This window comes from Panthera tigris, chromosome C1, assembly GCF_018350195.1.
Source record: "Panthera tigris isolate Pti1 chromosome C1, P.tigris_Pti1_mat1.1, whole genome shotgun sequence".
NCBI lineage: Eukaryota > Metazoa > Chordata > Mammalia > Carnivora > Felidae > Panthera > Panthera tigris.
This window is the reverse complement of record NC_056667.1, coordinates 9026425-9051230: the sequence shown is the minus strand read 5'-3', so window position 1 is coordinate 9051230 and position 24806 is coordinate 9026425. Positions and strand designations below refer to the sequence as shown.

The following is a 24806-nucleotide window of genomic DNA, read 5'->3' as shown; positions in this document are numbered from 1 at the left end:
GTCATTCTTATCCTCCTTAGAATCAGAAGTCCTTACCATTATTGGCCCTGCTTCCTGAAACCACTTGCTTGCTAAGAGTGCTATGTGGCACGTGCGTCTCTTAAAGCTAAAACCAACGTGCTCGGATAACCTTTTAAGAATAGCATGTCATGCCAGTTGGGGAAGGAGTAAGTCACAGGGAGACAAGCACAGCACAGGGAATATAGTCGGTGGCCCTGTAAAAGCGCTGCGTGGTGACAGATGGCAGTCACACCTGTGGCGAGCACAGCCTAACGGAGAGCTGTCCAATCACCAGGTTGTACAGCCGAAACTAATGTCACACTGTGTCAACCATACCTCAATTACAACAAATAACAACACACAACAAAATCAGGTCACCACTGTGCCATAAAAACCAGGCTAGGACACAATGAACTTGACAGCTGCTCTCCATCTTTCGGCCAAATTATGGGAAACACACTGGTTATCAGCTCATGTGTCAAATAAAGGGATAATTAATGGAAACGAAATGTATTTCCAAGACAGTGAAAGGCAACACTGATTTTCAAAATACCTTTTAAAAATAAAACATTAGGGGCACCTGGGTGGCTCAGTCGCTTAAGTGTCCGACTCTTGACTTTGGCTCAGATCATGATCTCACAGTTCGTGAGTTCGAGCCCCCACGTTGGGCTCTGTGCTGACAGCTGGCAGCCTGCTTGGGATTCTCTGTCTCCCTCTCTCTTTGCCCTTACCCCACTCTCGCACACACACACATGCTCTCTCTCTCTCTCTCAAAATAAATATTTTAAAACATCATCATCATAATAAAAAGATAAAACATTAAAATCATTAATAAAGGCAAGTGAAAACGTAAAACATTAGAGACTATCTTTTATAATATACAGATATATACAGTCTATTTGGTGGGGAGGAAGAGAACACACAACGCTTTACCTGTGTCTTAGCTTTCCTCTTGCCTCAAATTCAAAGGGAATCTCTTCACCCGTGAGGACTTCCCGCCATTCGCTGACATTGTGAGCATCATCAAGAAACGTTCCATTCCCTTCTGGAATGAGCCCTGGACTTCCACTGTGGGACAGTGCAGCCCTGGAACCAAAGCAGACAACGCCAGCTTGTCCCTCTTTCTCTCTCGACTCCCTCTCACCAGAGCTTGGTGCTGGGGGCAGAAACCCTCCGGGCACTCGATCTACATAAGAAGGCCATACAGCCTGGCTACCAGGATAAACTAAAAGGTCAGTAACTACAGTTATCTTTGTGACCATCACGGCTTCTGTGAAGCTTTAGAAACAGCTGAAAGCTATCACTGCACAGCCACTTACCTCCAGCAACAGAGCCCAGTACACAGGGAGATGTGTAAACTCAGTCATGAGTTTTAAAGGGAGTTTTTAAGTGACTATCTGGAATGGAACAGACCTAAACTGCTTCTAAAAAACAAACATCTCCTCTGAAGCATGATCATACTTAGTGGAGGCGGGAGAAACGTGGCTTCGAGTCAGCAGATTCTGTTACTTATTTCACGCACCTCATTCCCTAAATTGGAAAGATCAGCATCTGTTTGGAGGGTTGAGCCAAGGTCTACATAGGCAGAAAGCTGGTAGAGAACACTGTCACTCCGCCCAGGTAACCTCTTTGTTCTCCAAACTCCACCCGCTTCCATCTGGGGTGAATTGCTATAAGTCTGGAAAAGAATTCTTGGTGGGAGTTTAATATGGGGAGTGTTTTCAAAGCCATCTTGGAAGAAAAGTGCAGGCTGTTTGGTTTGATAACCACATACAGCTTCTTTTCAAAGGGGGTGGGGGTGGAGACTGAGAAAAGATGGGGTGACTTCTCCCTCCCACCTTCATACTCACATCCCTAACCTGCTGGACTTCTACCTTGAACGTAACGGGCATCAGGGCCGGGATCGTAATCTGGGTATTTCAGACTCAGGACCTACTTCTCTGGCCACAGATTCCACCTCCCTCACAAAATCCCAGCAAGACAGCGAGTCACTGACTCAAATACAATCCCCAGGGCTTCAAGAAGGAGCCCACCTTGCTCTGCTGGGCCGGCACACAGGAGCAGGTGTTCCTTACCTGGTGGGTGTGGTGGTCAGGGTGGCAAACCACAAAGTGCAGCCTGTGTGATTCCTCAGAGCAAAAGGGACAAAGGGCTGCCGGCGCTTCGGGGTTTTCACCTCTGCTGTGGGCAAACGGAAGAGGCCGTTAGCATACCCCTCCATTTGCGCAGCAGAGACCCCCGCCCACAGCCGCACACAGGGCCCCTAACCGTCTCGCGTGCGAAGGGGCCGACGGCGGCTGCGGCAACAGACGCAGAGCCACCACGGGTGTGTCGACAGGACTCTCGGGGTCTCCGCGTCCTCCGCTGCCTGCTACGTGGCGACCGTCCCCCTACGACTGGCTGTGACGAGGGACTGCTCCCAGCCCCCAGGCCTCCCACAACTCTTGTGGGCCTGCATTCAGGAGAAGGTGCCCGGCCCTACCCAGACGATAGCAAGACACGGCACACATCCTCGTTCAAACGTTGTCCAAAACGCCCGCGCTTTAACAAAGACGCCCTTCCTAGAGCAGCTACACTTCAGTCATATTATGCACATTATAGCAAAATAAAAACATCTTTTCTATTCTCTTACATTCATATTTTCCCCCCTCCCTCCCTGGAAGATCAGAAATCTACTATCCCAAAACTTTTTACATGAGATTTTTAGTTGTCGTTGTTTTTTAAACATAATATGTATAGCACCATCTGCCATGGGCACTACGGGGACTACAAAAGGAGCACAAAATATGATTTCTTTTCACAGAACAGCTTCCTGTCAAGGACACTGGAAAGAAATGGTGATCAATCACAAAACCGTAAGTAACCAAATCCCAGAGCCCTGACTAGAAACACTGGAAGGAAACAGAGAAGTGGGAGACCGTGCGGCCAGGAGTGGCTGTCCAGCGCCCAGCGTGCCTGGAGACCCTTCTGCGGCACCGCTGCCCTGCCGTGCGGTCTGGCCTGGACCGGCGGGTCGGGAGGACGGGCACGGCTCTGCTCACCCAGGGCCCACATCTCCTCTGCCGGTGGCCCTGGGAAAGTGGGAGGGGGCGGCAGGAACCGCAGAGGCAGGGGCCCCGTGCTCACACTGCCCATGCGGCCAGCTTTAAAGCAGAGAAACAGCCCAAGAAGGACCCGGACCCAAATAGTCTGCAGCTGCGGAAAATGACATCTAGGAGTGACTGCAACTGCCCACGGACAACACCAGAGCAAAATTAGATTCATCTTCCAGGACCACATGCTTCCGGCCAGCAAAACAAGAAGGAAACCTGCAATGGGCCGTGCCTTCTCCCACTGCTAGGCTAAGGCCTGGGCTGGGATCGTGGAAGTCAAGAATTGCTGCTGCCTTTTAAAAAATAATCGCTTGCTTTTCTTCCCCTTTGTGCCTTCTAAAGTTTTCAGAAGTTAGTTACTAGAAACGCTGCAAAAAAAAAAAAAAGCAATTACAAGCTAAGGCAAGTTCTATTTCCGAAAGGACAGTGGCTCAGGGGAGTGAGTGTAAGAAACGGTTGGTCCAATGAGAGTGGTCTGCAAGGCGTCCCCACAATTCTGTAGTTAGTCTTTAGAGATGCCCCACCTACTTGCAGTGATCATCTCCTTGAATATCTCCTAGATGACCACCCAGAATATACCCATTTCTCGTGCTCTCATACCAATGGCCTCACTTAATTCACAAGGTTGGCTTTAAAAAAAAAAAAAAAGTTCATCGAGTACAAAATTAAGGAACAGCCATGAGGCTAGTGACCAGGGCAGAGGGGGGAGTAAAGATTTAAGAGCTGTCTGCAGGGGCACACAGCCCTTACTGTGGCACCTTGAGAGGCACCAGGCGTGCAGGGAGACGGCTGCTTTATGACAGCAGATAAAGGACCCAGGAGGAAAAGAAGCCAGATGTGCCTTCATAGCCTACTGTGAGCCAGACTGTAAGTTTCCATTTGCAAATTAGATTAAAAAAGAACAGCTGGCAAATGGCTTTGATCACACTGTCACACTGAAAGAAGTGCTAGGACTCCACGTCCAGAGAGTCGCAAGCGCACCGCTCTGGAATGAAACAGCCTGGGGAGGCGCACTGCTTAGGGCCCCAAGCTTCTTGCGTGGATTACACACAAAAGCACAGGCTTCAGCAGCCCGCTTCTCTGAGAATAAAAATACACGGAGTGCTCACAAATCCAAACCCAACAGCAGGGGACAATCTGACATCTCCTGCACTACGGCCCAAATCAGCTGTGAACCTGCCTTTGGCATGACACAAGAGAACAAAACTCCCAAGTCCACCCAAGAGAGAATAGCATATTCCCTTGTGGCCCCAGAAAATCTGCCTCTAGTCTAGTGACCAGACCTGGTTTCTTCACAGGCCAAGAGAACCCGAAGCTCCTCACGTCCAACTTGGGCTTCGTGGGGCTGAGGAAAGTTCTAGCCTGCTAGACTTGTTTCACAGAGCAACGTGGCCCTTATAAACGTGCTTTATAAGCATCCAGTCTATCAGAAAGGACCTGGCTTGTAAATCAGAAGAAACAGATTAAAGTCCCAGGTCTGCTCCTAGCTAGTCATGTGGATAAAGGCAAATTTCTCAGGCTCTCTCAGCCTCCATGTCCTCATCAGCTACGGGGAATAAGGTTTTGCTTAGCCTGAGAGATTAAATAACAGAGGTAGAAAGGCTTAGAGTATAAATCCATCAATAAGTGAAGATTCAATCACGGGTTTCCTTTGTGAATCCTCTCCCTAAACATCCATCTGCACAAAACCCTGGCAGAAAAAAACCCACTGCACTGCCCCCGTGTATGAATATTCCTGATCTGAACAGAGGAAGCTCTAATGGTCTTTTTTACAAAATACATCACGACCCGGCAGGATCTGGGGTCAGCCAAGTACATACATAAACCATAAACTGCCCTCCTTCAAACTAGTGAAGAAGTGAACATCGTGGGATTCCAAATCCTTGAGGTTTATGGTCTCCTCTATCATATTTACTCATTAGTCAAATTCTCAAGAAAGCTTAAATAAAGGGTCAGAGACAGAAATAAAGAACATTTTATTTTCTATCTCTGAAGCACTCAATTTATAGCTAAAGAAATCAGTTTGTTTCTAAGCAAATATTTACCGGGAAATTTTTTCTTAGCTCAATTGCTGACCAGGATAGCTCCTAGTCCCCAGACCCCCTGGCATTGCCCTAAGAATAAACACTCACTGACGGGCGCCTGCATGGCTCAGTCGGCTAGGCATCCGACTTTGGCTCAGGTCAGGCTCTCGGGGTTCGTGGGTTCAAGCCCCGCGTCGGGCTCTGTGCTGCCGGCTCGGAGCCTGGAGCCTGCTTCGGATCCCGTGTCTCCCTCTCTGTGCCCCTCCCCCACTCACGCTCTGTCTCTTCTCTCAAAAGTAAATAAAACATTTAAAAAATTGTAAAAAAAGAATAAACGTTCGCTGGGTATTCTATAAACAAAGCGCTGCCTGATGGAGGGCGGCTTTCCTCCATTTACTTGCTTTTCGAAGTAAGAAATCACCTCTGGCGCTGGGTATTTCTGCACCACCGCGCAGCGGACACCGCGGAGCTGAGGGCTGGGGCAGATGGACGACGCAGTGTTAAGAGTCAGCACCGCACCTGCTTCTGATAGGTCACCGTACTCATCCGTGGGAAGCGCTCTTCCCTGCTACTAAAGCACAGCATTCCCAACTGGGGACGTCCCACTCGGCTCCCATTCACAGAAAATTGATGTACAAGGCAGTTCTTCAAACAGGAAAAGAAAGCAAGCCCTCGCTTGGCTATACTGTACCTCTAGCATAGATCTGGTGCTCTAGGTTAGTCAGACTGGCTGTACTCCTAGTTCTAAGGTAGACAAGGGGGAGGCCTGGTGGACAGGAGAGACAAAGTTAGAGGGTAAGAATAAATACAGTGAATAAGAAGACTCACCTCCAAAACGTTAGCACAAAGAGAGCATGTGACAAAAAGCGCAAGCATCATGCAGTTACAGGATCATTCCCTTCAGTGACCGCTAACAGCTAAAAGAGCACTTGACAAAGTGAGCGAGACATTTTCATGCTGGCTTTTACTGTGGACGATGTGTCACAGGAGCACGCCCCTCTTTTTTCTCAACTGGGGAGAGAAAACGTAGTCCACGTTCTCTTTAAACAGAATGAAAAGCCTTTTGAGGATTTTTCACTTAAAGCGTGTATGCTCTTACACGGCATGGAAAAGTCCCCGAGACCAGACAGGACAGACTTGGGTGCTCCAGTCCACTTTGCAAAGGCAGTAGCAGCAGAAGGCTAATCCCCCACGGGTCTCAAAATTTCAAGGGAAAGAGTCCATCTGTGTTCCGAGTTTAAAGAGTCTCTGCCAAGGAGCTATCTCGTGATATTAGGAATTAAGCATGGAAGCTTTTAGAATATTCACATTTGATATTTCCATAAAATGTCCTTTGAATACAAAACTCATAAACTCATGCCACCCACGTCTACCTGCAGGAATCTCAGCCCTTACTGAACAGAGCCAACAATGATGTCAAAAATGAGGCCACTAGTTTCTCTCCCCTGCTAAAGAGACAGTGAGAAACCAGCAGCTGCGTCAGGTGGGATTTCATATTAAGAATCTCTCTTTCAAGGGCTTGTTCTGAAGCCCGCCCAAAGAAAATGCACAAATTTGGGGGGACTGTGACTAAATGTTCGTGAGCAGGACCCAAGAGATGCGGTCAGGTCAAGAAGGTTCAAGTCTACTGACTTTCAAAACAAATGCCCCATTTTAATTTAGTTGACCTGCTGAAGGAATACAGTCCCATCCGCCATACGTGGTGCTACCCAGGAACCTCCAATAGGAAAGAGGTTTGGAAATGTAGGTATATTCTCTTATGTCTAAATAAAAAGCTATGCCTTTGTAAGCCTAAGTAACCATAAAGATCTGTAAGTAAATAAAAAGCCAGCTTTAATTTAGCACCGGCATTTTACACAGATAAGGCAGCTTATTAACTATAAAGGAAGAGGAGAAAGTGTTTTTTAAAGAGGTGGGAGGGTGGGGACAATAGAAAGTCCTTCATCAGAATCCTGAAGATCAGGTCTTCCCTGTGTTTACACGGGGTCGGGATTCAAGATCCCCTTGTAGGAGTAACAACTTCAGAAACACTCTCTCTAGGACATACTACATATTACAAAGATTACTTAGAGTCTTCTGGGGAGACTGTTACATTCTTTGGACATGCAAATTGGGAAGGTTCGAGGAGGAGCCAGAATCGAGGCTGAGGCTATCTGAAAAGCCCTGGCTCCTAAGCAATGACCTTGAGACTCAGAAGCAACAGCCTGGGAATACAGAGAGCAAGCATGGCTAACATTTCCCTGTCCCTCCTTCTAGAAATACAAGGCAGACAGAAAATCCACTTAAACACCCTGAGGAGAGACGAACCAGTTCAAATACTTCATAAACTAAGAAAATCCATCTTCCCGTGACATGTTTGCAGACCAGATGGAATATTTAAGCATTCATGAGCTATGTGAAGCCCGGCCAGGACTCCCCAAAGAAACCACACTGAAAGAGTTGGGGCTGAGTTGAATTTGGAGGACAATGGCTTGTGGAACAACTAAGGACCACGCGGTTGGCCGTCACAATCTCCCCAGCTCTAAGGAAATCAGAGCTTCATGGTGAGGCATTAAATTTAAGGAAAGAAAATATCGTTAACAGAGAACAAACGGACTCCTCTCTTCAAAAGGCTGGGTATTCAATTCTTTTCTTCCTTATGAACAATACAGAGCCCTCCTTTTAACAATTTCTTCCATATGGGATCCTGCCTGCCCTCCCTTCAAGAATATGCCCAAACTCTGTACCTCTAGATTCACAAAACTGTAAAGTTAGTTTTTAAAATCCAGTCCAAAAGTCCCAATCAACTGGAAAGTTTTGCCAAGTGAAACACACTCACTAACGGCTGACCTTGATGCGTTTTCAGGCACGCCAGCTCATATGCAATGTTACCAGAATTTAGAAAATTGTGTATCACAGACCTTTGCTTTCCCACAAAGGTGGAGGAATTAGAGCCCATATCAAAAGTTCAATATGTTGTGCCAGAAAAATGTCTCCTGCAGAGATTAAAACAGAACTAAAGAAGACAGTCAGAGTTTCCTGTAGGTTTTTCCAGAGAAAATGACAATTCTATTTGGATTTCTCAATAAAACATGGCTGCATTGGTCAACAGTGATTTACTCAGACACTGGAAGAAAAAAATCTTACTTTGTCCAAAGCATGGAGGGTCCACTGAAGAGCCCATCCAGTCTTCTGATGTGGTCGAGTCTATTTCCTTGTCCTGTTTACAGTAATCTGCCATCCACGATTCCTTGGTACTTACATACTGGTCTAGAAAGAATTCCCCAAAGATATTAAGTACGGAAATAGAAAAGATCGAGGCTTCAAGTCAAATAATTTCTATTCAGTAAAGCAAGCTTTTGTTGAGCATCTTACTGCATGCTAGGCGCTATGCTAGGTTTTCAGAAAGTCTGTCCCCTGGAAAACATGCTGCACTGGAAGAAATCAACGTTAACCAAACAACCATCACCACAAAGCCGCAATGTGGAAGGAGCTAAAACGAAGTCATAAATACAATTCTATGGGAGCACAGAATAGGGAAGGCTCATTCTGCTTTGGCAGAAGTGGGACAGTACACGCCAAGGTCCACGGGAATCTTCAGAGGTGTGGGGACCTTTGCGCTGGGTCTTGAAGAATGAGCAGAGGTTAGAGTCTACCAGTGGGATTAGGGGTGCAGGGACGTGCCGGGCCAAGAGAAGTCCAAATGCAAAGATTCTAAGACACGAAAGTACACAGCCCTTTTAGGGAACACTGATACTTCGGTGTGACTGTGGCACACCAAACATATTGGCGAAGGGAGATAGCAAAGAAGGCTAGAAAAGGGAGTTAGTTTGGGAAGAGCATGGTATGTCATGCTAAGGGATGGGGTTTTGAGACATAAAAAACTAGTGAGGAGGCTGCTCAAAACCACCAAACTCGGGAGGCTGAAATCCAGCTGACAATTCTCCAGGAGAACTGTCTTACTGTTTAGAGAAATGTGACAGGAAGGGCAGGTTGACAAAATAATTATGATGCACCACCCCTGGATAAAGACCTTTTCTACTAACTAAGGTATGGTATTTTTTAGAACAAGAGTTATTGGTTTCTGGCTTTCTGGTTTTCAGTTCCAATAGTTGGCTATATAGAAGATTTATTTTAACACTAAGAAGTCACAGTAATATTTCTGGGTTTCAGCATGGTATTAGGAGCAAGGAATTGGAGGTTTAAAAAAAAAAAAAAAAAGCTTTGGGGCACCTGGGTGGCTCAGTCGGTTAAGCGTCCGACTTCAGCTCAGGTCACGATCTCACGGTCTGTGAGTCCGTGAGTTTGAGCCCAGCGTCGGGCTCTGGGCTGATGGCTCAGAGCCTGGAGCCTGCTTCCGATTCTGTGTCTCCCTCTCTCTCTGCCCCTCCCCTGTTCATGCTCTATCTCTCTCTGTCTCAAAAATAAATAAACGTTAAAAAAAAAAAAAATTAAAAAAAAAAAAAAAAAAAGCTTTACCACAGACAAGAATGCCTTTTGGAAGACATTTTTAAAATTTTATTTATTTTTTATTTATTTAAGAGAGAGAGAGAGAGAGAGAGAGAGAGAGAGAGAGAGAAAGAGAGTGTGAGCAGGGGAGGGGCAGAGAGAGGGAGAAAGAGAGAATCTCAAGCAGGCTCTGCACTGTCAGCACAGTGCCCATTGCGGGGCTTAAACCCACAGACTGTGGGACCATGACCTGAACCAAACCAAGAGTCAGACACGTAGCCAACTGAGCCACCCAAGCACCCTTAGAAGACATTTTTAAGTAGACAATGGCTCATCAGAAATATCAATAAAATTCTTTTGTTCGAGGTAATCTCTTGTTTATCGTAGCTTTCCAAAACACTACCCTAAACATCACCTAAACTTCCAGGTGCATATATTATATAAGAAATAACATCAGATAAAAATAATACAGTATCATGAGATCAATTATCCAGACAAATTTAATGAATGAAATCTGATCATGTAAAACAGCGGTTTTAAAATTTTTCGATCAATAAACTTAGGGTCTCATTTCACCATACATTCTCTTCATCTTCTTCTGACACAGAACAAGCCAATGGATATCCTATGAGCCTCGATCACACACACCGAAGAAAGTTTGCAGATTTGCAGTCGTATGTGTTATCACTCAAATAACCACAGTATTACCCAAAAGTCAGATCATGTAGATAATAATTCAAACAGTTTGAGAGTTTTCATAGCAAAGACAGGCAACACCTGATTGTTTGATAATGTAACTCTTTTCTTACGATGATATAAATATAGGCATAGAGTGGTTCCAACTCACTACATCAAATGCAGGAATGTACATGTCGGTGTTTTCCAAGAAACTTTCAGAACACACACCGTTAGCTTGGCAATCCTTCAACCCAGTGATTTTCAGAGTTAGGTCAACATGATAACTTGATGGGAAACAGTACAGGCAATTTATCCTACTATAAACACAAGGTCAAAATTACACCTTTTAAAAATTATTGTGTGTGTGAGTACCCGGAAAGAAATGTATCTAAACTCACTTCTAGGACATTAAAAAACAAAAACAAAAACAAAAACAAAAACCCATGACCAAGCATGGTGGGGAGAGAGTTTTTATCACGGACATTTATGTTGCCCAAATGGTCTAAGTTCTTGCTTGGTCACGGACGGCATTAATACAGGATGCCAACTCTAGAGCAATGGGTTGAGAAGAATCGTGAGGCTAGGTTAGGGTTTATCAGGAAAGCAGCCATGCTGAGTAAGTGATGTCTGGTGTGGGCCTGAGTATTTGCTAAACCAAGATTAACAGTCTTCTAGACAAGGGACTTATGTACAGAAAGGCACCAATCTTCTAGAGACAACTTTCCACTCACCGATGAGTACAGAGGTGATGTTGATATCCAAACGGGGTTTGGCCTTGGCTTCTAGCTTCAGTCGAGGAGGATGGAGACGACTAGCTGCCTGTTGTTGCCAGGATACAGAGCATGGCCATGGCTCAATAAATGGCTCCCAGCCTAAAAGAACACAGGAAATAAGACATCTGTTAAGCAGATATCAAGAGTTTATAGGGGAACACTGTTCACAAATGCTCAGCAAGGACAAACTATAGCTTAATAGCTTTCTATTTCCAATGTGATTTCACAGCGAAAGGACCATCTTCAGCTATAGGTCACCCTACAGATGCCTGTGCAGGCTAGAGGACATCACTACACGGACAGATACGTGCCCCACATGGTCTTCCAGAGGGGGGAGGAAGGAGGGCATAGAGTGCATGTGCCTTCTCTATGAAAGAGCAGGCAGGACCTGCTTTTGATCCACTCAAAATGGAAAAAGGAGTCTCTGACACAGGATGGAAAAGTACTAACAGCAGCTGAAGTAACTACTAAATTTGATTCTCCTGCTTATGTTGAGAATCCACTTAGTTGAGGGGCGCGCCTGGGGGGGCTCAGTCAGTTGGGCATCTGACTTCAGCTCAGGTCATGATCTTGTGGTTCGTGGGTTCGAGCCCCATGTCGGGCTCTGTGCTGACAGCTCAGAGCCTGGAGCCTGCTTCGGATTCTGTGTCTCCCTCTCTCTCTGCCCCTCCCCGACTCATTCTCGCTCACTCTCTCTTGCCCTCTCAAAAATAAACATTAAAAAAAAAAAAAAAAAAAAGAATCCACTGGTTGAATAAATAGGTAGAACATAATTGGAAATTCATTAAGTCTTTCAAATTTCTAATTTTAAATCATATGTGCCAAAGGTATATAAACAACACATATATATGGTTTAAAGAATAAAATTACTACAAAGTCCTGTACCCACTATTCAGCTTAAGAAACAGAAAATCAGAAGTTCCTTGGAAGCCCCCGAGTGCCACTCTCCCGTGTCAGTCCCCCTTGCCACCAACCCTCTCCCACCCAATTCCAAGTAAACATTGGTTTGGGTTTTTAATCACATGCTTGCTCTTATCGTTTTACCACACACACATGCATTTCTTCAGAACATACTGGTCAATCGGTCCTACTGGAGATCTTTACATAAATGGAATCTGATGTATGTGTTCTTCTGCAAGTTCCTATTTTTGCCCAACAACATGCCTCTGAGATTCACTCATATTGCTGCCAGGTAGCTGTGGCACATTTATTTTCCCCACTGAATTGTAATCCACTTATGAATATACCACAGTCTACATACTCATTCTACTTCTGAGAAACACCCCCTTGAGGAGGAGGAACAGCACTACAACCAGTCTTCTATCTGTTTCCGAGCACACATGAGCAAGAGATCCTTCCAGGGTACAGACCTAGAAGAAGTATGTTGCTGGGTTGTTGAGCATGCTTATGCTCAACCTTACTATTTGTCAATTTTTTCCAAAGTGGTTGCCCCATTTTACAATTCGAATGGCAAGAAATTATGTGCGGCTCATAGTCTCACACTTCATTCTTGCCAGTCTGATAGGTGAGAAAAATGATACCTCCCTGGGTTTTAAAGACTCAAGTTTTCGGGCACCTGGGTGGCTCAGTAGGTTAAGAGTCCGACTTCGGCTCGGGTCATGATCTAATGGTTCCTGGGTTCGAGCCCCGCGTCTGGCTTTGTGTTGATGGCTCAGAGCCTGGAGCCTACTTTGGATTCAGTGTCTCCCTCTCTCTGCCCCTTCCCTGTGTTCGCATGCACACTCTCTCTCTGATGTAAATTTTTTTAATAAAACAAAAAAACAAAAGGCTTACGGGCAGAAATCTCCCTATCAGGAGCACCTGGCTGGCTCAGTGGGAAGAACATGCAACTCATCTTAGGGTAGTGAATTTAAGCTCACATTGGGTACAGAAATTACTTAAATAAATAAAAACTTAAAAAAAAAGGGGGGGGGGGGGAGGAGAAATTTAGCTACTATCGGGGCCAAATGATCCTTAGCAATTTCATATTCCAGAATGAGCCAAACTCCTGAATCAAAAACAATGAACTTCATATGAAACCTTGGGTTTAAATAGCTCAGTTGCAACATATCAGATATGTTAGGAAAATGAAAAGTCCCCATCTTTTGTGCTCATGCAGTCACTTGTGTTTCATCTTTCCCTGCCCAGCCCCACCCCCTTTCCCTCACGCAAAATTTATGTAGAAATTGGCCCAGGCAAATATTGAAGTGTGTTTTTTAAGTCCCATGATAATATACGCTTGTATACTGACCTGACAGAGCACGGTTATAATAATCTCCAGAAAGGGTGAAGTGGGCGTACCCTTCAGGGCTAGTCCTTACATGCTGCAGAAAACTCAGGCCTGCAATGAAAGCAAATTTTACTATAGCGCTGGGGTGAGAACAACCAAAACTTTCTTTCACAGATTAAATCACAGTGAAGAGATGTCAGTCACAGCTGATACTGATGAAATCATAGGAAAGCACACCAAATTTTGAGATTTTGTTCATCTTGGGTTTTTGGCATGAATTCTGACTTAAAAAAAAAAAAAAAACCACTGTGTTAAAATTTTATTTGTCATAGCTCCTGAGTTTCCTGGCACGCCTTTAAGTGTCGTGCCTCAGGCAAATGCCACCTTTGTCTCCTTCTGGCCCCAGCCTTGGCACGCAGGTGTATCTGTGTTATTTCAAGTCTGCAGGAACATAAAAAACATACTTCTCCCTGAATATCTGAAAATCAGAAGGCAGGCTGATGAGAGCAGTTATGTCCTGATGAATATTAGCTCAAAATTTTAAGATTACCACAGAAAAATAAGAAGTAATTATTCCCTGCAGAAAAGACACTCAGTCAAAAATTCCAGCTGTTACTTTCAATCAAGTGGCCCTTGTGGTGCCTTGAAGCACAGGGAAAAGGAAGCCTCTCCAGTGTGTCAAAGGTTGAGCTCAATACCCAGGATGGAATTTTCCTTGAAGGGAAAAGAGGCTAGCAAGATCAAAACAATGGAATATTAAAAGTAAACACAGCGGTGAGATTTTCGGGTACTCTCCTCAGAAGCCCCATCTACCACCACCTGCAATGACATAATTTGGGGTAGGGTCCTCATACCCTTGTCACTTGCTAGTGAAAGACAGCTCTCAGGGCCCCATGGAGGACACTGAGGGAAGCATTCTCGTAAGACTGTGTGTGTTTTATTTTCAAACGTATATAAGGTAGAGCATTAGCTTTTAAACGTCTTTAAGAACAGTACTCACTCCAGTCTTTAGATATATAAAAAGATAAACAAAATGGAGACACCAACGATTTAGGTAGAGCTGTTAATATAACAGAAATTTCATCAATGACAATTTCTATTATTCCCAAACTAGAGGCTGAAGGCCACATATGGCAAATAAATACACATTTCTTTAAAATAGAAATAATGAAAAACATATGTAAAACTATTATCTAAATTTCACCCATACGACTAAGGGGGGGTGGGGGGAGGATGAATATCATTTAAAAAAAGGAGGGGGGAGGTGCAAACGGCTTGGCAATCACTGCAAATCTTCAAGATGAATCTGAAAATCAGGACAACACTCACGGGAAAAGGTGAGCTCAGCCAGGGGAACGTCACAGTCCATGCAGTCATCGATGAAACAGATGCACACGCTCTCAGCTTTCACCTCCACCCCAGAGATCAGCTGGGCTGCCACAGGCCCCTGGCTCTCGTGGCTATCAGCAGCCAGGGAAAGAGACTTCAGAGGTTCAGCATTCTTAAACAACCAACTTGCTGCCTTTTTCAGTTGGCCTTCGAAAAAATGTAAAGGTGATCAGTTCAGCCAGTTCGCACAGCTACTCCAGCAACTCATTGAGGAAACAGAGAAATAAAGTTCATAGGGACCTGCTGGACAGCCCAAAGGAACCTTGTTCCCAGATGTACTCTTAGACTTAAAGGGGGAAAAAAACCTAGTGTGATGATAGCAATTCTATTTTTAAGCAAACAGAATGTACCCCCCTTGCACATCTTCCACTCAAGTTCACCACTGTTCATGATCCGGTTCAAAATGCCTCCAGAAGCCATCCCTCCTCTATTATGACATCCGTCGAAGGAGAGAAGAGGAAAAGACAGGATCCATATTCTAGACGTCACTTAGTAGGGAAGTACGTAATCTTCACCATGTAGAGTTTTATTATACTATTATTATTATTATTATTATTATTATTACTATTACTATTATCATTTTAGTGAGCTCTATGCCCAATGTAGGGCTCCAACTCATGACCCTGATATCAAGAGTCACATGTTCTACGGACTGAGCCAGCCAGACACCCCACTATGTAGTTTTGCATAGAATGATGTGCTACTACACTTCGTCTTCACAACCAATCACAATTCCTTGCGAACAGACAGCTATGAGAAGTGCATGTGTGTGACACACGACTGTTAGATAACAGCCCTCTGAACATAACCAGATTGCTAAAGCTAAAAAGAAAAGGAAAGGAAAGCCATGCGACCTCATATTTATAAATTAGCATATAAAATATGCAGACCCCATATTTATAAATTAGTGCACAGAACAGGGGTGAGTGGTGAAGGGCATATGCTCTAGAGGAAGATGGCCTGGCTTCGGATTCCAGCACCTACTGGATGCTGGACCTTGGACAAGTTCCTCGATCTCTGCCCACAGCACCCACAGACAGGGCTGCCATGAGGAGGAAACAAATGAGCACAAGTAAAGCTCTTCCAGGAGCAGAGCCCGGCGCGTACTGAAGGCTCTATTAACATTAGTCATTGTTATCTTTTTCGCAACTGATGGAACGACACCTTAGCTACTAAAGAAATAAAAATTAACAAAAATCTAAAAAGCTCTTAGAAATTGAAAAGAAATGTTTTGTTATTAAAGAAAGAGAAAAAAATAGACAATGTAAACACTAAGAGGTATTAAGCTAATCGAACTAGCTAACTAGAGCTACTGTCATTTGTCACAGAAGGAAAAAGATAACAGTTAATGCAAACAATCGTGCGGTGAGAGCAGCGTTTTCACACGTAATTGGTCAGAGTGTCGCCTGGTACACAATGTTGCAGAAAAAGATCTGTCAATTTGAATAAAAAGCCCGAAAAACAGATCTATAACCTTTGATCCAGGATTTATACTAGTAGGTCTCTCTACCAGGGAAATACTAAATAAAAGTTATAGACAAAAGTTCATACCAAAAACTATTTATTACAGAATTGTATACAATATTGAATGAAAAACAAAAAACAGTTAAATAAAATATATCATTTGATCAATGTCAAAAAAAATCAATGTTTATAAATAACTTTAATGACATGGGAAGATGCTGCTGATACGAAGTATATCGCAACAACATTATAACTCAATAAAACCATGTTGTAAAGAGGGCTATAAAATTGTATTTGCAATACAATCTGCCAACATACACGGTATTATATGTATATATACGTATGGGTACATATAGTACGTGAAGAAACAGAAAAATGTACGTGTAAGTGTAGACTAGAAAAAACACAGCTTTTGCTGTATCTTCCTGTTTTAAGAGAAAGGACCACACACAGAGGGAGGTGGGAAGGAAATTATGTTGCAGTAGAAAGAACCCAGGCAGACTCAGCCCCTCACTAATAGGTGACCTGAAGCCAGTTAATTAATCTATCCGAGCCAGGTTCCTTATCGGAAATGGGATAATAATGGCCACCTGCAAGGCTATAAAAATTCAAGAGAACACAGGACGAGGCACACGGGCACTCGGCGGTCGTGACTATCAGCATTGCCAGCGCCTCCACCAGCAGCAACAGCAGCTGACAGCATTAGAGCTCCCGCTGTGGGCCAGGCACTTCCCTTAAGTGCTCTGCATATAGCGCCTATTTGTATCAAACCTCCAAGGGAAGTGGTCTTAGCCTCCTCTTACAGATAAGGAAGCACTGCTACCGAGAGGCTAAGTAACTTGCCCGAGTCGCTAACAGGTAACCAAAAAGCAGCAAAGTGAAAACCTGAAGCCAAGCATCGGTTCCAGGGCCCACGTTCTCATCCACTAAGAAATACTGCTGCTCATTATCACTTCCAGCCCAAGATCATGGTCAGCCCAAAGAAAATCATGGAGGGGTTTCAAAATACAGTCCAGCTCTCCAAGCCACCTCGTGGGAGCAGGAGAGGCAGGGAATGAGAAGCAAGCTTATTATCCAGATGAACAGGTCATGGAAACCTGGGTGCAAATTACCTTGACAGACCAGAAGGGCTTTGCGGCAATCGTCCATGCTGAATCCCAGCTCCTGTAGTCTAGCCAGCTGTAACTCTAGGAAAAAGCGGGACATAATTTTTATAAATAATTGTATATAATGAATCCACTAACTGAAGAAAAAAGAAAAGAAATTCAGAAACGGGTGACAAAAACATTATAGTTCTCTAGGCAGAAACGGGATCCTAACTGGAGCACCTTGAAATTTTTAAGAGTGTGTTCCCTGTATTGACTGTGTTTGTAAAAGCTTAAAACCGACATTTAGAATCATCCACATAGCTGTGGAGGAAAACTCCAGGTATCAAACTAAACCTTCACATTATCTATAGAACTCTGGAAGAAATGGCAAAAGGGAAACTGGTGTCGGCTAGCACAGCTGGTTTGGGGTGTTGTATTTGTTCTTAAATTTTTAAAAGTTAGAGGATCATACTTATAATTACACTTAATGACATATAATTATCCTCTGAACAATTTAATTGTGCAAAAGAAAATCTTGAAAGCTAACAAGAAGGGTAGACATTAGGAAGACTGAGTGGGTCGTACAGCTAGACACCTACCCAAGACAGGATCTAGGGTATGTCTCGTCCCTTCTCTGATTTCCTCTCCGGCTCGAGGCGCACCGGGAACGTGACTGCTAACGGAGCTGGCCTCCAAGGCCACTGCGTCGGGGCCGGCAGCATGGGCTTGCTCTGGGATGGATTTTGCGATGGCAAGAAACAGCTGAACATCGTTATAGGAGAGTCTGATATCCAGGGCCTGTAACTGAATCTAACAAAATTGAAAGGACGTAAGTTTTTAAAGTTGCCTTTGCTTTTACGTCCACACCTCTTACAGGCAGAGTTCCTAATTCAAGTTCTAGAAGTCCCACAGACACTACACTAATTTTCCATTTCAAAGACTGGGAAAATCTTGAAATGAAGCACCAAGAGCCATGAGGTAAGACATCTCTGCTGTGAGGTCAAGTGCTCATAAAACTTCACTAAATAAAAACTATGAAGCTAGGAAAATTACTACAGCAATGATTTGCTTACAAGTATATTAATCATCAAAGCAGGGAATCAGAGAATGGCTGTGGGTGGGGGGACAGATTACCTGTAAGCAAAGTTCTGTTACTCCATTTTGCTTTGATCTACTTCATTTTTTAAAATTTCTAAAACGAGCAGACCACTCAACAAAAATGATCTCCTTCTTCTTCCAACGTAACTTGAAATGAGTCAAGTTCCACACCCATACCTCTCGAAATCCAGTCTGCCTCAGAGAATGGCAATATAGCTACCACTGGTAAAAGCAATACAGATGCCAGCACAATCGGGACGTTGTGGTCTCACAGATCGTGAGATTGAACCCTGTGTCAGGTTCTGCACTGGCAGTGAGGAGCCTGCTTGGAACGCGCTCTCTCTCTCTGCCCTCCCTGTTTCTCTCTCTGTCTCAAAATAAATACACATTAAACAACAACAACAGGATGCCCCTGCATGGCTCAGTCGGTTAAGTGTCCAACTCCTGATTTCAGCTCAGGTCATGATCTCACAGTTGGTGGGATGGAGCCTTGAGTCAGGTTCTGTGCCGACAGGGTGCAGGCTGAGCCTGCCTGAGATTCTCTGTCTGCCCATTTCCTCCTCATGCCTGCTCTCTCTCAAAATAAATAAATAAACATTAGGGGCTCCTGAGTGGCTCGGGCAGTTAAACACCCCGCTCCTGATTTCAGCTCTAGGCATGATCTCACAATTTGTGAGACTGAGCCCCGTGTCAGGCTCCGTGCTGACAGCGTGGAGCCTGCCTGGGATTCTCTCTCTCTCCGTCTCTCTTTCTGCACCACCCCTGCTTGTGTGCTCTCTCTCTCTCAAAATAAACCAACATGAAAAAAATAAATAAATAAATAAACAAACATACATTTCAAAAAAAAAACACAAACTGGATGACTGTTGGAATGTCTGGGGGTGGCATTTTGTTTATTCGCTATTTCAAATTTTTCTTTAAAGTTAAAAAAATCAACACCGCTCTTCTCTATCCTTCAATCTCCCATGGTTCAGGCGGATTAATTAACCGTTCCTCCTCTGTCAAAGAAATCACACACTAACTTCTCAAGCCTTCCTTGCCTGCCTTTAGCCTCCCTCTCTTCAGCTCGCATCCTCACATTCCCACGCACCTTTGCTCTAGGGAGATCTCTCTCCGTTTTGCGTTAGCTGCACCCCTTCCGCTTCCAGCTCTGCTACTTGCCAACGTGGCGTGGTCTCCTCCTCTGCCTCCTGACATCCTGCCCCTCCGCTCAGACTCAGCCTACCTTCGGTTCCACCCACAACCCAGATGCCTCCCTGTCTTGCGTTCTGCTTTCCATAAACTTTTATAAAACTTCAAGATTCTACCAGTTAACAGCTCTTTTATTCTCCACGAGACTGAAAGATTTTCTAGGACAGAGACAATGTCTTATTTACTTTGTATTTGCTATAGTGAAAAACAATGTGGAGTTCAGCAGAGTAAGTAAGTTGTGCGGGCTCAGGAATGTGTTTGAGAGTGTATCGATGTGTAGACAGATTTTTCATCATTACCTCTAAGATCGGTGGGAAATCTTCACTATTGAATGCATCCATCAATCCTGAACTGTTCTGATAAGAAGAATTCCCCACGAGTTCCACCTGAATTTGAACCGGATCAACAATTGAAAGAGCTGTATCATGTTCATTCCCTAGTCGGCATGAAAACACCTAGAGAATGAAATGCAATACAGTAAGGATTAACGTCTGATTTAGAAGAGTCTAAGCATCAACAGAAAAAAAAGAAAACACTCTCTTGGTATCAATCAGCCCTGTGTTATCAAAAGACCCATAGCAACTGCTGAAATAAACACTGTCGAGAGTGAACCGGGGATTCTCACCCACTGCCAGGAGCACGTGAAACGGTTCACCCATATAAAAGGCAATTTACTGATCCACGGCAAAAGACTTAAAAATCTCACACCCCTTGATCCAATAATTCTACTTCTTTCTAGGAACTAGCCTATGGAAATAACGCAAAACACATTTAAAAAAAAAAAACCACCGAACCATTATTTCATAGTTAATAAAAAAAAAAATTAAGAGCAACCTATATCATATCACATCTACTCAACGGAATATTTTGCGATCATTTAAAAGTAATAAAGGGGTGCTTGGGTGGCTCAGTAAGTTGAACTTCCGACTCTTAATTTCGGCTCAGGTCATGATCCCAGGGTCGTGGCTTCAAGCCCTGTGTCGGGCTCTGTGCTGAGTGTGGTGCCTGCTTGAGATCCTCTCTCTCCCCCTCTGCCTCTCTTTCCTACTCACATTCTCTCTCTCAAAAATAAAATTAAAATAAAATTAAAATAATAATAAAAGGGACAATTAAAAAGACCATGGCGGTGGGGGGCGGGGGGAGGGCCTAGGTGGCTCAGTCGGTTAAGCGTACAACTCTTGGTTTCGGCTTGGGTCATGATCTCACAGTTCATGAGTTTGAGCCCCATGTCAAGCTCTGTGCTGATGGTGCAGAGCCTGCTTGGGATTCTCTCTCTCTTGCTCTCTCAAAATAAATAAACTTAAAAAAAAAAAAAAAAAAAAAGACCATATGGAATGTAGGCAGATAGTTACAACATGGATATGTGAACAAGCAGCCCAATCAAAATAATATTATGCCATGACTTTAAGGAAAGAAACACATCAAAATGTCCATAGAGATTCTGTACAGAGGGATAGGTAATTTTTCTCTCCCCTCCTCCAAATTTTAGGTGATATAATTATTGTTTCACAATTGAAAATAAATACATTAATTATTAAAGCTGGTGATGCATATATAAGAGCTCATTATATTAATCTGTTCACTTGTATATGTTTGAAATGTTCTATAATAAAATGTTTAACAATAAATATATCTATGGGGAGAGAGAAGGGAGAGACGACTCCCATTCTAGGACCAAATTATTTTTGTGCTTCAAGAACAGTACAGGAGAAAGCATTCGCGTTGGTCTCCCTTGCTTCTTCCCCTTTGTGGAGGGTGGAGGGCATTTTCTAGTGCTATTCTCCCCCAGTGATATACCAAAGGGGTCTTAAAATTCAGATCCAATTGTGCTGCTGCAGGAACAAAATTAAAAGGAATTTCCAGGAATCTCAAATATTTTGCCATATACTTCTTGTAAGACTTTGGAGCAAAAAAAGTCTCATTTTCCTCTTTTCTTCAGGGGCTCTGGCTACACAAAATGCAACTGTACCTGACAGTTCATTAATCAATCACCAACATTTTCCATTCAGAGCTGGTACTGGAATGGCTTGGAAAGCAGATGAACTACAATTTCATGATCAACTCGCATCACTGGGAAGCTGGGAAGCACTAGACTATTGCAAACTAGCAACACATTTATACCGGGGTGGGGGGGAGGGGGGGCACGAGGGGGAGGGGGAGAGGGAGAGGGAGGGGGGAGGGGAGGGGAGGGGGGGGGAGAAGGAGAGGGAGGAAACCTCAGTTTCCTTACACGAGAGAAACAAGTGATTGAGAAGTGAAATCTCTACCGGTTTCATTCAGCTACATCTGATGCAGGGGAAAAAAAGTACCATATGTTGCTGACGGTGAAAATAAGTTGTGTTCATTCAACTCTGAAACACCACTAGAAAGAACAGGGCATGAAAAGTTCAATCATAAAGGGAAAGGAAATGATGAGAAACCCAGACCAAATATTCCAATATTATAACAAGAGGAACGTTAGCTGAGATCAGTGAATTAAGAATACTTAATAGAAATAATAATGTGCCTCATTTCTCCTTCCGTCTCCACAACCCCCGGCTTTAAGACAAGCAGAGCAGTTTATGCTGAATATTGCATCATGTAATTTTCAGGCTGCAAAGGCCACTCCAGTGCAAAGTATCTCCTTCGTGAGATTAAAGCAGAGCCTGAAGCAGCACTATTAGAGATTCACTCTGTGAGGTCATGTGTGACTCTTTAGAGAGTTCCTTTTACAGACTAGATGTTCCTAAAAGGATAATACATAAAATCCTTAACACCTTTATAATGACCACAGAGCCCTAGGTCTTCAAAGACACAACGACTCGATGTGGGGAAGGGGACGTGAGGGCAATAAGGCCCACCTCCCCACCTTCACTCATTTGCCAAGGACTAGACCGCTAGAAGGAGTGAACACAGCAGGGGCCTAACAGGGTCATGGGGATGAGCAGAGTCTCCCTTAACTTCCTGAGGAAGGGAGGGTGTCAGAGAAAGAGGTCAAGTCCCTCAGCACACGTACAGCCCGATGCTGGAGGACTGGATTCACATGTTAGAATAACCTGATAGATTTGAGGACAAAACAAAGAAGAGGAACAGAGTCCACCAACTCCGCCAATCACTTCCCCTAATGAAAGCTGAGGAGCTAAAATTCTCTTCCAGAGCCTTTTCTCTTAAGCCAAACCATTGAGTGTTTTGATCGACACGGAGACTTCTTACCTCGATGCCAAACAAACTCCCTGAAAAGGGGCGATCGACAAATCGGGGCTTATAGGTGAGCACTGTAGTGCCTTTGAGAATAATGGCATTGGTATCGAAGCAGGACACATCTTCAACAACCACAAACTCCGTGCCTGGAAAAGACAGCATTGTCAACCAAGCAGAAGCTGGGAAGCTGCGAAGCATTAGACTGTTGCACACTAGCAACACATTTACACCGGGGGGGGGGGGGGGGGGGGGGGGGGCGGCGGAGGGGGACACAAGCCAGAAAGATTTGTTCCCAGGACATTCGTCGACCTTCTGCTTCACCACCATTCCGAACAGTTTCTATATCTGGCCAGGCCCAGCTCAGCCAACAGAACACTGCACAAGCAGAAAAGACTGCGAGGCAGTTCCTTCTCTCTTTAGAATATATTTTTAAGCTGAGTCTCCTGAGAGGCCAGATCAGATATTCAGAAGCCCAGGAAATCGGCCCTTCTCCAAGCAGTGACCTGTTTTAAAATCCCAGGAAGGAGATTGACACGCTAATGTTGGTCAGCCAGTGTAAGGCGTGACATCATCCACATAGCTGTTCGAGTTGTTTACAAAGAATACACACGAATTTAAGGTAGATTTTTCCAAAATTACTAAAAGCAGACAACTTTCTACTCATTTGTACATGGCAAATTTACTTTTTATTTTCATCAAAAACCACGTATAGATAGAACTTTTGAAACTCAATCCATCTACGATGCACTACGCTGGCCAGCTCCTTCCAAACCATTAAGCAGTAGCTGGGGTATGTCACCAACACAAGGTAAATACATGCAGATATACTAGAAGAGTTTACCAGTTAACAAAAACCCCAGTAAATCTGTTTGTAAGGGAACATGTTCTTTTTGTAAAGGAAATAACAATCCCCTCACTTATTTACCATGTAAACAGAGATTTTCACATACCAAATTTGCCTGAACTCAGGAAGGCACATCTGTTGGAGCACTAAAGATCAAACAGAAAATTGAAGCCAGATTCAACACTGGGGGGAAAGACCACTGCCCAGGTGGCGCTCCAGCTGGGCACGGGTGACGGGCAAGCAGAGGAGAAGGCCCAGAAACCCTGCAGTCCTGAGGGAGAGCCAGGAGCTCACACCAGAACATGGAGGTCAACAACTATGACACCTGCTGGGCTGTAGGAAAATGTGTAAGTGCTGGGGCACCTGGGTGGCTCAGTAGGTGAAGCGTCCGGCTTCGGCTCAGGTCACAATCTCACGGTCCGTGAGTTCGAGCCCTGTCGGGCTCTGTGCTGACAGCTGGGAGCCTGGAGCTGCTTCGGATTCTGTCTCCCTCTCTTCCCGCCCCTCCCCTACTTGCACACTCTCGCTCTCGCTCTCTCTCGTTTTCTCTCTCAAAAATAAATATTTAAAAACAAAAAAAGTGTTTAAAAAAAAAAGAAAATGTGTAAATGCTCATGTCAAAATACGGGAACAACAGAAAAATCACCCTCTAAGACACACACTGAGCCTAACATTCAGACTAAGAATCAGTGAGTGACTCACACCTATATAGGCTCACCTGTTACATTGACCTTGACCTCAAGATGCCTTTCTGTGGACACAGGAAGGGAAGACCGCTTGGTAACTACTCCACTTTTCACAGTTTTGGGGACGACAGCAGATTCACTGCTAGGGTTACGGTGGCGGCGAGAAGGAGTAACATTAGTCTGTTTCTTAGTATCGCTGGGAGTGTGGAGAAAATCATGGACTAACAGCAGCCAGTCAAATATGAGAAACACGCGAAGGTTGTTGAGGACTACCGTAAAACAGGATGAGTCCTTCGTAGATCTGCAAGAAAACGACCCCAAAAATCCATCAATCAGTCAATCAATCAATCAATAAAGTAGGAAAGGAGAAATGTATTTTACTAACTTACAAGTGTAGTACTCAGCTTGGGAAGGTGTTTTTCCAGTATTTTTTACATTGACCGTTCTGAGTACAATAAACTCTGAACACCGGTTTAATAAAATATTCAGTGTGCGTTTTCGAAAGCTAATCATGTTTTTATGCCATAAGAAAGCAGGATGGTGTGATCCAGCAGTTCTCAACGAGGGGTGACTTTGTTCCCCAGGAGACTTTGGGCAACCAACGTCTAGAGACATCTGTGACTGTCACGACGCAGGGTGGG

General features: G+C 44.2%; 1 protein-coding gene across 3 annotated transcripts in view; it reads right to left on the bottom strand.

Moving 5' to 3' along the window:
* The window catches only part of VPS13D (vacuolar protein sorting 13 homolog D), a 255302-nt gene that overhangs the window by 153421 nt on the left and 77075 nt on the right, over window positions 1–24806 (bottom strand). For 2 of the 3 annotated variants that reach the window (XM_042998018.1, XM_042998020.1), the window contains exons 31-42: window positions 24198–24466; window positions 22648–22781; window positions 19755–19910; window positions 17766–17976; window positions 17191–17265; window positions 14555–14761; window positions 13247–13336; window positions 10954–11094; window positions 8243–8365; window positions 5808–5882; window positions 2076–2178; window positions 934–1086 (exon numbers count right to left, since the gene is read on the bottom strand). In XM_042998018.1, coding sequence (XP_042853952.1) covers window positions 934–1086; window positions 2076–2178; window positions 5808–5882; window positions 8243–8365; window positions 10954–11094; window positions 13247–13336; window positions 14555–14761; window positions 17191–17265; window positions 17766–17976; window positions 19755–19910; window positions 22648–22781; window positions 24198–24466 — 1737 coding nt within the window. Of the gene's footprint in view, window positions 1–933; window positions 1087–2075; window positions 2182–5807; window positions 5883–8242; window positions 8366–10953; window positions 11095–13246; window positions 13337–14554; window positions 14762–17190; window positions 17266–17765; window positions 17977–19754; window positions 19911–22647; window positions 22782–24197; window positions 24467–24806 lie in introns of all 3 variants that reach the window. The other variant, XM_042998021.1, reaches the window with a different exon arrangement.